The 13643-nt window shown below is 56.1% G+C and overlaps 1 protein-coding gene across 2 annotated transcripts in view; it reads right to left on the reverse strand.

The window, feature by feature from the left end:
- EPHB2 (EPH receptor B2) overlaps positions 1–13643 on the reverse strand; it is a 129709-nt gene that overhangs the window by 79585 nt on the left and 36481 nt on the right. For both annotated transcript variants that reach the window (XM_055800330.1, XM_055800329.1), the window contains exons 2-3: positions 9624–9688; positions 4957–5641 (exon numbers count right to left, since the gene is read on the reverse strand). In XM_055800330.1, coding sequence (XP_055656305.1) covers positions 4957–5641; positions 9624–9688 — 750 coding nt within the window. The remainder of the gene's footprint in view (positions 1–4956; positions 5642–9623; positions 9689–13643) is intronic.

Genomic DNA, 13643 nt, shown 5'->3' on the forward strand with positions numbered 1-13643 from the left:
GGATGTGGGCCACAGCAGCTGTCTGCTCCCAGTCCCACTGGGAAGAACAAGGACCTTTCAAAAGCACCCAGAGAAACATCATTGCCCAAATGGGTAAAGCAAAGGGGGGATGTAGGAAGAGGGAAATTGGAGCAGCCACTCGGCCGATCACTGTGAGCATCCTGGATGTGGATGCTGGATCTGCCAGTGGAAAGGCTAAAGCAGCACCAAGGGACGGGAAGAGCTAGAACAAAAAAAAAACCCAAAAAAAGCCAAAAACCTTACCAGAGGACCAGGGGGCCAAGGATTACTCTTAAACAGGCACACGGAAAGCAGAGGTGTGTTCACCAAGGTCCGAATGCCAGGGGTAAGAAGGCAGGAGTGACCGCTGGAAGCATTTAACGGGCAATTCTCCATCTCTGGAAACATTTACATCACTATTGGCTGCATCTGCTCCAGCTCAACCAGGAATGCTTCCTGTAAGAGCTTAATTACCCCTAGGGCCTTACAATTTATTGGCTGGGTCCAGCATTATCAGTGGAGGCTCAGACCCGAAACAGGCATGGAGCCATAAACAGCCTCTTATCTTCAAAACATCACGTACTTAGGACATACCCTTCTCCAGCACATCAGAAAGCTGCACGCCCCTCCGAGCCCTTAGCAGATACTTGTCCCCCTCCAAAACCCAAGCACAGCTGGGACAGACCCCCACTGCTCCCCACACCTCTGTGGTGAGGGAACAGCTCGGGGTTCTTCACACACATGTAGGTGCGCATCACTGCTTCTGCGCCCACATCCCCATCACATGGTGGAGCTGCTTGGACTTCAAAGTAACATGCAAGTACAGGCAGGGAAGCCCACCACGAAGCCCACCTGTAGGACACACATCTGCAAGGGCACAGCCCTACCAAAACCTACCAGCCAGCCCCATACAGCCCCAGACTGGGACACCCCGGGTACCAGCCCACTAGAGCAATAACCCTAGAGGTCACCCTTCCCCTTTCAGAGCTGGACTTGGGCAGAATCAGTGATGGAGCTGACCTGGGAGTATCCAGCCGGGTCACTGGTGGAGCTGGACTGTGGTGTAAGTGGGGCTGGACAGGACCAGTACCAGGCTGGGTGCCAGAGCTGGGTCAGGACCCTCACATCCTCTCTCCTGGCTCTGCACCCCAGGGATGGAACAGAATGAAGGCAGGGCAGGCTCCAAAGGGGAGCACTGCTGAGCCCTCAGGCTCCCCACAGGCTCCCTCCTTGAGCTGGAGAAAACAGGTGGCAGCCTGGATCTTCTACAGACCACCTAGGTGACCAGGTTTCTCCTCTTCCCAGCATGTCACTAGCTTCTTCCCTCCTCAGAAACGCTTGTGACCCCAAAGGATGACGCTACATGACAGCAAGAGCATCACCACCAGCTTCTGCAGGGCAAAAGCATCCCACATTACCAGGGTCAAACAAGGACACCCCCCGGTCATTGCCACAGGAGCACCACCAAGAAGCTGCCCGCCCAAGATGGAGCAGAGCTGGAAGCAGGATTCAACAGCCAGGACCAGCAGCCAGCATCTGCCATCCCTGAGCAGGCAGAGACCCTTGCAGGCAGCGTTCGTCAACTGTCCAGTGCGAAAAGAGCGAGCAGGCAGCACAATAGCTCTGCCTCTGCTCTTGCAGAGGGGAGCCAATGAATACGGGAGGTAGAGAAATGCGCTTAATATGCTGCATGGGAGGGATGGGCGGGGGAGAAGGGGGGAGGCGGCAGACAAAGAACAGGGAGATGGAGAAGAAAAAAAAAAAAAAGATGCAGGCAGGGAGCAGGAGAAGGTGAAGCAGGGAGGATGGGCCTGGGCATATTTGGCTGGGGGGGAGGCGCGTGCGGGGAGCCCCTCGCCAGCGCGGAAAGGAGCTGGGAAGCCAGCGGAGGAGTGGAGTGGAGCGGGCAGGCAGCCCCTCACAGGGCCCTGCGGGATTGGCGAGCAAGGCCCAGCAAAATGAAAATCTCTTAACCACACAGAATTGTTAACTGCCCCCAAATCCTTTTGTGTTGGGGCTGCAAGCTTAGAAGAGCTTAAGCTGTTAGATGCATGAACTTCCTCCATAAATATCCCTTGTGTACACTGCCGTGAGCAGCCTTGCGCCGTATTAGCCAGATGAGAAGTCCAGCGGAGAAAATGAGCAACTCCTTCCAGCGCCTTGCAGCTGCACAGAGGAGTTGGCCATCGCTTGGGATGCCCTTTTCCACCGGGACCCCTCGGCGGGGCAGGACCAGCGAGCCGCGTCCCCCACGCTCCCCGCCACGTCCTGTTTGGGTGACCGAGCTGTGCGAGAGCTCCTTCGCCCCCAGCGCCAGCTCGGATTTGCTTTTGTTTTGCTTCTGGAAAGGGGCCCAGATTCCCTCCCACCCTGCGAAACAGCAGAAAACCTGCCGGCCACATGTACGAGCCAGTCCCCCGAACCAGGCGGCTTGTGCGCTGCCCCTGGGGGGACGGGGGGCAAGGACACCATGGGGGTGGGCACGGCTGCAGGGCTGCATCCCGCAGGTCCTTCCTGAGATGAGCTGGGGAGGGGAGCCCTGTCCCTGCCCGACTGAGCCGGGGTGAGCAGCCCCCTCCCCAGACCTCTGTGGGGCTCACTGGGGGGGCTGGGAGAGGATGGGGGTGCTAGGGCTGTCCAGCCAGCTGTGGGGCTGCCTCTCGTCCCAGTCCCTGCTCTTCTTCTGCTGGGGAAAATGGAAGGTGTGACCCAGTCTGGCGTGACACCGGGGTCCCGTCCAGCCCCGGGGTCCTGTCCAGCCCCAGTCACACAGCCCCACGCAGGGAGGGGAAGGGAGGGGGAGGGAGGGGGAGGGAGGGGAAGGGAGGGGAAGGGAGGGGAAGGGAGGGGAAGGGAGGGGAAGGGAGGGGGAGGGAGGGGAAGGGAGGGGAAGGGAGGGGAAGGGAGGGGAAGGGAGGGGAAGGGAGGGGAAGGGAGGGGAAGGGAGGGGAAGGGAGGGGAAGGGAGGGGAAGGGAGGGGAAGGGAGGGGAAGGCAGCCCTGGAGTCAGCTGCCCCACGGAGACGGTGGGCTGCCGGCCACCGTGTGATTAATGACGGCGGGGAGTGCGGGGCCAGGCGCACGCCAGCACCGGCTGGAGAAACAGATGCTGAGGTACGGACCTCCCAAAATCCTGCTGCTGTGCAGACAAAGAGGAGACCTGGCCTCTCCCTCCTGCTCGCTCCCTCCACCTTGGCCCCCTGCTCCTGCCCACTCCGCCTCTTCCCCGGATCCTGCAGGGACAGGGTCCTGCACCAGGCACCCCAGGAGCCCTGAGGTATGCAAAGGGACTGTCCCTTGGCTGGGCTGGCAGCAGGACCAGGGAGCCCCAAGAAACTGTAGCTGCATCAGAGCAAAGCGCTGTGCAGGGCTGGGTCTGCTCAGGGAAAAAAAAAAAAAAACAAAAAAAACCCTGAGATGGAAAAGCTGACATGAATCATTTTGGCCTTCTGGTGTTGCTACGAATGCTTCACTTGGGTGTCATAAAACACCCATCTTCCCTTTGAGGCTGGGATTAGCCAGGCCCCCTTTCCACCCTGCGCTGCAGCAGTATTGCTGTGCTGCCCCCTTCCCCAGCACCGTCCTTGCCACAGCTGGAGGACACTTGGTCACCCCAAGCTTGGTGGCCAGAGACATTGGGTGCCCTAGGGAGGAGCAGCTCAAAGCACGGATATGACACAACACCTGCAGCACATCAGGATCTGTAGTTTGACGCGAGCAGCCCAGCCAAGAGCAGGAGACATGGTTCCCTCTCCAAGGGGACCATCCAACCTGCAGACCCAACTAAGCATGGCCAGATACTGTCCATCCCGCTCTCCGGTGTGCCCGTCTCCCCACTACCAGCACCTTGCTTGGTGCTGCCCAGCCACCCCTTCCTACAGCAAGAACCGAGGAGACAAAGCTCCTTCCTCACACTCTGCAGTGCCCACCCATGTATCTATAATTGATCTCAGAAAAACCCCAGCTTTGCTCGGAGTGCACTGATGCTATCGAAATTGTCATGGGATTTTGATGTTCATCCAGGACAGGGAGGGAGAGGAGTCCATTTGCTAAACGCTATAGTTTGCTCTATGCATTGTACAGCCACAGGTGCCCAATAAACAGGCAAGTCTCAGGTCCCCACCTCTCTCCCAATACCCCCAGCAGCTCCTTTCTCAACCTCCCCGAGCCCACACGTGACTGGGAGGAGCACGGAGATGGGTTTGGGCACAGTGCTTCCAGGGAGAGCAGTGCGGAGCCTCTCACTTGCCGGGGACCATGCTGGCTCCATGGTGCTCAGCTCATGGAGCAGGAACTCCTGGAGTCTGCTTTGAACATCTGCAAGGGCAGGACAACATCTGCAGGGGCAGGAGACCTCCAGCTACTGCAGGAGCTTGGAGGTTTCCAGGCTGGAGAGGTGAGCCTGGTCCCAAACAGCCCATGACCATCCCGCACCTCAGCAGGAAAACGCTGCAGACAACTTGCTCCTTCCCACCACATCACCCTTGGGTGCCCTCACTGCCATTCCTCTCATCCCAGAAGCATTTCAGCCCACGTCAAGGCACAGGGCACAAACCGAAGTGAGAACGGCCATAGTGCTTTGGGAGGTGACTGCAGATGGGTGGCACGCACCACGGCTACACACATGTGTGTCCCTCCAAGACCTGGAGAACACGGAGGGCACCAGCCCCTGGCCAGCACCCTGGGAACCGGTGGCTCTGAGGACCCAGAGGTAACGCAGAGGCTCTGCAATGGCTGGATGAGCCTGGGGCAGGAATTGAGGAGCTGGGCACGGAGTCAGCATCCCCACACATGCTCCTCTCCCACGTCCCCACGTGCTTCTCTCCCAGCCTTGCTCAAGGAGGTCACTCCCAGGCAGCTCACGCAGCACCCAGCTGCAAACCCTGACTGCCGCCACCAGCACAGCCCGTCGGCAGCGAGGCGAGCGTGCTGAGCGAGACCGAAGGCAAGCGGTTACCTCTGCAGACGGTTCCGTTTTCCACCGACTCGTAGCCTGCCCGGCACATGCAGCGGCCGATAGGCACCAGCCACTCGCCGTCCCCATTGCAGTACAGCTTGATGGGCACGTCTACCTCCTCTGCGTTGGTGATGCACGTCCCCCGGGCTGCCACCAGAGAGGTGCTCTCTGCTCCTGAGAGGGTTTCTTGAAAGACGGCCCCATTCTGGATCACACGGGGACACTTGCGGTAGAAGACGCGGACGGCGATTAAGGACATGCAGCCTCCATAGTCCTGGAAGGCCAGGTAGAAACCATTCTTGGAGACAGGTCCAAAACTGCGCACCTCGGTGTTAATCTTCATCACCCGTCCACCTAGGTCCACCTGCGAGAAGCTCTCGTCGGCAGCGATCGTGTCCACCTTCATCCAAGGATTCTCCATCCAATTAGGAAAAGTCTTGGTGGCCGAGTCAAAGTCTGACTCAAAATAATAGAGGTTAAAAGTCTCCTTACAGGAGCCTGGGACATTAGGGATGCTGCTGCAGTCCCGGACAGAAAATTTCATCTCCACGTGGATGCGGTGTGCTCCTCGCCTCCGGATATACTTGGTCCGGAGCCAGTTGTTTTGGCTGGATTCAAAGACGTTGCACACCTGGTAGGTGCGGATCGTGTTCATGTTCTCATCATACCCGCTCACCTCTTCCCACTGTGGACAGGACACACAAAGTCAAGGGGCTGCACTGAACTGATGCTTCCCACCCACCTCACCTCTCCCAACCCCCCCACGTGCCAAGCAGGCAGGTTCTGCCTGCACCAGCTGCCCCACACCACGTCCACCCCATCACCCAGGCAGCCCCAGAAGCCCAGCACCCCGTACCTATGAGCCTCCATCCTGCTCTGGCAGGATTTGACCCACGCTGCACACCGGGCAGGCTCCGCACCGCGGGGACAAGGTGACCCAAGCCCTCAGCAGAGCTTGGGGCCATCTCGCTGCGGCAGCACCGTGGTCCATGCCCAGATTGATGCTAAAGCATCTCTGCCAGGTGGCAGGGCACGGTGGGGCCACGCACCTCCCCTGCAGGCCGTAATGTCTTTAGCAGGGGCTGCTGCCCGTGGGCTGCGGTACGGCACAGCCTCCCAGCACAGTAACACGATGCCTTTAGCAGATGTATTCCCATCGCACCGCTACAGTTACAGACGTGGCAGACAGGACCTGCTTTCTCAGGAGCGTGTAATGCAGCCGTAAAACCTCCTCACCGGCTGCAGCCCAAGCACCGGTGCAGGCGGCCGGCTGAGCCACGGGCCAGTAGCCAGTGGCCTTTCCCCAGAGGCAGGAGGGAAGGTTTACGGGAGCCCGGCTGACCCCGCAGCTTACCCAGACGAGGAGATGCTGGGCAAGACCCCCTGGCAGCCCTCATCCCTGCCCCTTCAAGGGCCAACAATCTTTAGGGTCCCTCCTGCAGCTGTGCACATGTCGCAGTCCCAGCTGTCCTAAACTGGATCTATGGGATGTCCCACGAGCTGTGGCACGGCAGGAACATCCTTCTTGGCAAGAGAGCTCAGAGCTGACATATTCCCCCATGGGAAGCTCAATCCAGCTCCCCCCAGCTGACCAAGAGCTGACTGCCAGCTCTGGAGGAGTATCCACAGAGCTCAGAGCTGCTGAGACACCTCCCGGCCCTGTCCAGCTCCCTGCCCCTTCCCCAGGCTCTTTTCTTCCCCAAAACCTTCCGTGTTTGTTGTCTCCATCCTTTGTAGGATGGGGAGACTTCGGGGTGGGTGATGTAGCAGGGAAGGGCAGAGCTGCAGCTTGCAACCAACCACTCCTCTGTGGCAGGTATAGACGGGAAAGGGTCTCTGTGGGAGGAGAACCATTCACTTGGCTCACCAGAACATCTTCCCCAGCCCAGGACCTTGCTGGAGAGCAAAGCACCTCCCCATGCTGCCCCCTCCCCACCTGCAGCACCCTCGTGATGCTGGCGGCAGGGACCAGGGTCCAGCGAGCGTGTGACACGGCTCCAGCCAGCTGGAATGGCTTCCCATGAACTCGTTCATAAACCTGCTCAAGTGGAAGCTGAGCCGTTTCCCACAGACGTGAAACCCCGAGCACAACCCTGCCTTGGATGCAGGATCGTGACACCCAGGGCACGGCAGCAGCACAGCCCGGATCCAGCACCAGTGCCAGGACCCAGATCCACAGGGAAAACCCTGCAGGAGCAGAGCAGCCCCAGCCCCTTGGCCTGCAAAAGGTCTCACAAAGGCACCCAGGACTGCAGAGGGAGGCTCACGAGATGGGAGACAGATTGCTCCTCGCACGTCAAGGCTAACAGCCCAACAGAAGGCTGTCAGGGAAGATCCCCAAACAGCTCCAACCACTTCTGATTGGCAGTGGCTGCAAATCTGCTGCCATTGCTGGGGGAGGAGGAGAGCATCCCTGCAAAACGCAGGGGAATCATTTGCTTTATTTTGCAGAAATAAATTTGGTGTAATAATGGAAAATTGCAGGATCTCCCCATTTTTTAGGGCACCGGTTGGGAGCGGGGTGAAGGAATAAAGGACAAGGGAAACAATTCCTTCCCCTGCTCTGCCTCTGATGTGGCTCTCCCTCGCCTGGACCACTCCTGACACCCGCTCTGAGACAGCAAGTCACCAGCTCAGGGATGTGCAGTGCTGCCCTGTCCTCACCCACACCAGGGAGGGCTCAGGGCATGAGCATGAAGAGCATGTGGTGGAAGGAGAGCCCCTACAGCCCAGGGCTGAACCATAGACAGTGGAGGCAGGGCATGGGGACACCTACATGTAGTATTGGGGCTCAACAGCCAGAGAAAAAGCAACTGTCTGGGCTTTAGAATCTCTCACCAAAGAAGCAACAAACAGGTGGAGCACCCATCAGCTTTTGTCTTCCAGATGATGCTGGCTGCACCCAACCTGGCCAGCCACCCATGGGTAGGATGCCTTGCCCTGTCCCACCAGTGGGCACGAGGCTGCACTGGGAGAAGCCGTGAAGGCACCACAGCATCAGCACCCGTGACGTGCACATTGCAGAGCATGATGCATGCCATGGCCCCCCAGAGGGACCTGCCTGGAGGTGGGGATGGGAGGAGATCCCACCAGTGATGCCGGGGCTACACTGGACTTCCCAGATGGACATCTCCATCCTGACGGGGCCAGGGGACCTGGAAGCACCACAGGGGCCAGACTCAGGACCCTCAGCATCCTCCTGCACCCTTGCAGCAGCGAGCAAGGGGGCGGGGGGGGGGGGCGGGGGGGAGCTCCCAAGCTCCCTTTTCTCAGCAAGGAGAGAAAGTCACCCCCGTGCACCAGCCCCTGCGCTTCCTCGATGCTTAATTAGAAGCCTCTCCCTTTCTCCTCGCTCTCTAATTAACATGCCGGGAGCTCAAAAGAAGAAGGCAGCACAATAATACAGGGAGACGGCTTCCAGCAGGCCCAGGCCTCATTACCGTGGGGCTGGGGAGCGGGGAGCAAGGCGTGCTTTACATATGGAAACGCCGCAAACAAGAAAGGCTGGGCGAGGAGAGAAAAAGACTTGACCTCTGCTCCCGCCTATTGTGCGCCCGTCATCCCCCTTGGCCGGCGCTGGCAAAGCAGCCGGGCTGGCAGGCAGGCGTGGGGCTTTATCATGGTGATGGGGGACCAGTGCTCAGCGCCCATGCCCCGTCGTAGCAGGGCTGCTGGGGAGCCAGGTTTAATCTCCCCGATGGAGGCCTTGGGCGGCCAGTTCTTTTCTTCTGCCAAGTCGGCTCGGGGAGGGGGCTTTCTGTCAGCCTTGGGGTGAGGTCCACAGAAATGTCTTCATCCAGCCCCTGTGGAGGGTGGATGGAGGGCAGGATGGAGCCTGAGCCACCACCTCCGAGCACGGGGATAGGGAGCATCTCCAGGCTTTGGCCAAGCTGCGTTAGGCCATCTGAGCACGAGGGAGCAGGTCTAGGGGTGGCGGGCACGGGGGCTTCACACTGCTGCCGGCCAGAGCTGGGCAGGATGCTCTGAAGCATCTCGATGCCCCACATAAGCCCCATGAGACACGGAGGTGGCAGAGGCCACTCCGGTTTTGTGCCGTGGGTGCTGCAGACACGCACGGCCTTGTCCAAGCTCTTCTTTAAAGGAGCTTGTTATGGGGGGTCTTGGGATGTGGCTCAGGGGACTCCTGGCACCGGTAAAGCAGAAGGACAGTTGTTGCTGAGCCAGCAAATGCCCCTCCATGGGATGCCAGGAATGCTGGACATTCCAGGACTTGATCAAACAGCTGCTGTAGGTGCAGCCTCACAGGCCAGCGCCCTCATCCTTTTCTGCTCCAGGTGACAGGCAATGGGATAACAAGTGAGACACTGGGGACAGACAACAGTGGCCTTGGCATTTTCTCCCTCCCGCCCTCTGATTTTTAAGTGGCTGCAGGCCGGCTTTATGGAGAGCATGATTCCTCCAGCACCCCGCTGGCCTGATGCTGTAGGGTGAGATTTACACCCCTCCAGCCCTGGGGTATTTTTTGGAAGCGTCACCTCCTAGAAAACTATCAGGAACTCTAACTGTCATCCTCTTTGTGCTCTTCCCACTAGACCTTTCCACGTGGCCAAGGCACTTTGCTTCAGTGACTTCTGTGGAGCCAGCCCGCCTACACTCACGCACAGCAGGAGACCCCAGACCCCTGTAAAGCGACAGGATTAACTCACCCCTGACGGAGGATGCACCATCCAGCCCAGCTCTGCCGTGGCTGTTGTAGAGTCCATCAGCGTCTCTGCAGGGGCAAGGTGAAACAAGGAGTCAGTGGCTGGCCGGTGACTGGCCTGAGGCTAGCAAAGGGGAAAGAGGCAGAGAGGAGCCAGCCCAGGACCACAGCCTCCAAGCCCAGCCTGCGCTGAGACCCCTGGCCAGCTCTCAGCTGGGGCAGAGCCAGGTATCGTTCCTTCTACCCATCCGCTTCCCCATCCATCACCCACTGCTCCCTGGCTGCCTTGTCTCCTGCAATGCATGGGGCACGTCCTCCTCCACCCGCCAGCCCAGCAGGACTTTCCTCCTCAAAATCCAGAATCAGGGTACCACAGCTGCTAGAGATAACGAACCCAGCCTGAGCAGCTTTCTTCCATCACCTTTCAGTTTCTTGTGCAAAAGCAGGGCAGTTTTTTCCCAGCATTTTGCACGGTAGGCAGAATCCTTTGTGATGCAGTAGCACACAGCAACAGCACTTTTAGGACTTCGAAGTACTAAAAAATTAAACCAACGTTAAAGCTGGTTTTCCAGATGATTTGGGTCGAAATAAATCAGGCAATGCTACCACCGACCAGCAGAGGAGAAGCCTCCCTAAGCCACGCAGGCAGCAAAGCTTCCTCATCCTTCATCACGCTTCCAGAATTTATTTTTTTTTTCCATCCCAAATAGCTATAGGCTGGCGTACCTACACTGACAGCATGAGAAGGGATGCTCAGGCTATGGCACCCCAGTACTCGGGCTGACACGTGTAGGTTGCTCCCCATCCAGCACAGAAACTGGCCAGACAGCCCCATCAGAAATAGACTGGACCAGGACTGGTTTCCACCATCTGCGTAACTGTCCATCCTCGAGGTCGGCATGCAACATGCTTGTTGCAACACCGAGATTTTTCTGCACTGTGCCCAGTGCTGATGTTTGAAGAGAACAGGACGATATTCCAGTGTTTAGGAGATGCAGTTTAGAAATCACACCCAAAGGTTTCAGCACAGCGAGGCTGGGCATGGGAAAAAGTGTGATGCTTGTGGGACATACTACACAGGCTGGTGATTCTGTGGCTGAGACCAATGTGATGCCCACAGAAGGAATTATACCAAAGGAATTATACCCCTCTGCTCCGTAGGGAGAGTGTGAGCCTGCCCCTGATCTCACTACATGCACACGGGATACCAACCGCATTTGCAGGGGTGCTGGAAAGCATCCATTGCGCACACACACAAGTTTCAAACATGAAATCTGGCTTGCAGCCTCACTTTCCCTGCCCTCCTAGTTAACGTAGGACAAGCAGAGGAACAGTCCAGCTTTAGGGCACTGATGTTCTCAAGAGAAAGCACCTTATCCATGAGACATAAGGTCAGCTCACTGAAAGCAACCAGCCAGGAGAACCGCAATATAGTGGAGATCTCCAGTCACCATCCTATAATACATCAAATGGTGCCAGTTCCCATGGCCACAACAGAGATGGGGAACTACTGGCTGTAACTGTGTCCTGTTGCTGCTCCTTACCACCAAAAAGCCAAGCGTCCTGCCATCAACCCCCAAAAGCATCTCCATCTTCCCTGCTTTCACTCCATTGACCAAAACAAAGACCAAAAACAAAGTCAGCCTGGAGCAGACCCATCCTTTAAGAGACAAGCCTGGATGCAGACATGACTGCTCTTCACGCTGCCCAACAGCACACGTGGGTTCCTCTTCTCCCATCGGCAAGCCAGAAAGTGCCTTGGCACAGATACACCACTTGCACCTACTTCTGGTAGTAAATAATTTTCAGACTGTGGGTTGTTCGTTACTCCTGGTTAGAGCCAGCGGTTTCCAGTTCACAGGAAACCAGGATTTCAAAATTTGGTTTTATTCCAAAAGTCAAAAGCAAAAATAGTTCTTTTCAAATTTTCCCACTAGGAAGAGTTCTGGAAAACAGCTAGTCCAGAAATGCTGTCATTCAGATTTATGAAATTTCTTTTTAAACCGAATATTTGTTTACATAGTTCAATAATAGTGTTTATTTTATCAGAGGACCTGGTTTTTTCATTAAAACACCAGTGGCACTTTGATCTGAAAGGAAAACACCATTTTTCACCCAGTGCTAGCTGGAAGCTGCAGTACTTAACAGATTTAAGTTGTTGTATTTTTGTTTGGGGTTTTTTTTGTTTGTTTGTTTTTACTTTATCTTCACTGTCAATGACAGCGGTGCATAGTAAGTATATTAATAGCAGTGAAAATAATGTAAAAGATGATACACTCTAAAAGAGTATAAATAATTCCCCAAATAAAAATCGTATTTTGAAGCATTCTGCATTTCTAAGAGTCTCTTATTTAACAAAAATTCCATGCAATGGGAACGCTGTGCTCAGTGCACTACTGCGGAGCACGCTGCCCACAGCCCTCGCCACTGCTCCTTATCCTCAGTATCCCTTCTCCTTATCCTCATCTCCTCGGAGCTATGCATCTACCCCAGCCAGCCCAAGGACATCCCGTTTTGACAGGAGACAAGGAGAAATTCACAGGTTTTCAGCAGGTTTTTCCAATTTTAGCCTGAATTTACACCATCCGGCTGCCAGCTATTAGATTTTCTCATACAAAGACTCTTGCTATCCAAAATCCTCTTTCCCTCTCACGGTGCTTAAGGCTGGCAAATGAATCCATCTCCAAGACAACTAAATTAGCCAAGCTTCCGTCTTCTTCCACCCTAAAATAGGTCCCTGTCTTTGAAGCTCCTGTTTATCGACCTCCTTTGTACAGGGTGGACCCCCAGACTGCAGCCCCCCATTGCACACAGCTTTAGCATCCCGATGCTCCCCGTTTTGCACAGCTTTTCTACCAAACCGCTGCCCGAACTACTGGCCATCTGGAGATGGGCTGGCACCTTAACACTCAGTAATAGTTGCCTGAATTACAGAAAATTATGACTAACTGGTCCCCATGGATGGGAGTGAACTCAGTTAGGCGCACCGACTGCAAAACTGGATGCGAAGCCAAGATGGGCTTCAACGGTGGCGGTGGGTTTGCTGCATCCTCCATCGATGGCAGACTTCAAAAGATTTTATTGCCCAAATAACAGCCTGCCACAGAGTTATCTTGCCCATATACCCAGCCAGGACAAGCCCTCACGCTCCACCTGATGTCAAGGATGCCACATGGTCCTCCAGGGAAGGTCACCGTCTCATTCCTGAGAAGTTTCTTATATTCCAGACAAAGAAAGTATATTAATCCCTGTCTCCAGCCAACAAAATCAGGAGTGATGTCCAATGAACCGACATACCCCTCATCTGCAGGGGCTTCTCTCTGCCTCTCCCCCAGGCTCAGACCTGCTCAGATCTCCACAGCCAGAGGCAGTGGTGGGCAGGCTGCAGCGGAAGGAAAGCCGCCTGAAGACATAGCCAAGCCCTGCTCTGACATCCCATCCTGAAAGCACTGGCACAGAGTCCAAACTAGCAACCCATAAACCAGGAGGGTTTAAAAGAGCAGGACATGGCCCTACCACCCACCTCAGCCAGGCAAGAGAAAGGCTGAGGCTCCCCTGGGATCTATTCCTCCTCCAGCTGGAGGGGGTTTTATTGCTGCAGTGGGACTGCAGAAGCTCATCTAAGAGGAGTTTGCAAGGATGATTGCAAAGATCTACACCTGCAGAAAGTAGCAGCAAACAGCTCCTTAGCATGTAAAGCAGCTACAGCTTTGCCTGGGAGCTGAACCCAGTAAGAAACGTGGAAAACAATATTGCCCTGAAGAGTAATTGCCTAGAGGAGCAGATCTTGGACAGTTTGCATCTTTCCCCATCCCAGCTGAGCTGGAGAAGCGTGTGTTACAGGAGCACACACTGGGTGGGAGGTTGCCTCGGTTCCTTCTGGCCATGAAGGAGACACTCACAGACATCTCTGAAGGGATGGGTAACTCCAGGGACCAAGGCGTCAGTCATAGAGTTCTGCTACAGGCACAAGCCCCACAGGAGGCACGGCAAGCCCCAAGGAAGGGGAGCCCACCATCCTCCA

This window comes from Falco peregrinus, chromosome 3 (genome assembly GCF_023634155.1).
Source record: "Falco peregrinus isolate bFalPer1 chromosome 3, bFalPer1.pri, whole genome shotgun sequence".
NCBI lineage: Eukaryota > Metazoa > Chordata > Aves > Falconiformes > Falconidae > Falco > Falco peregrinus.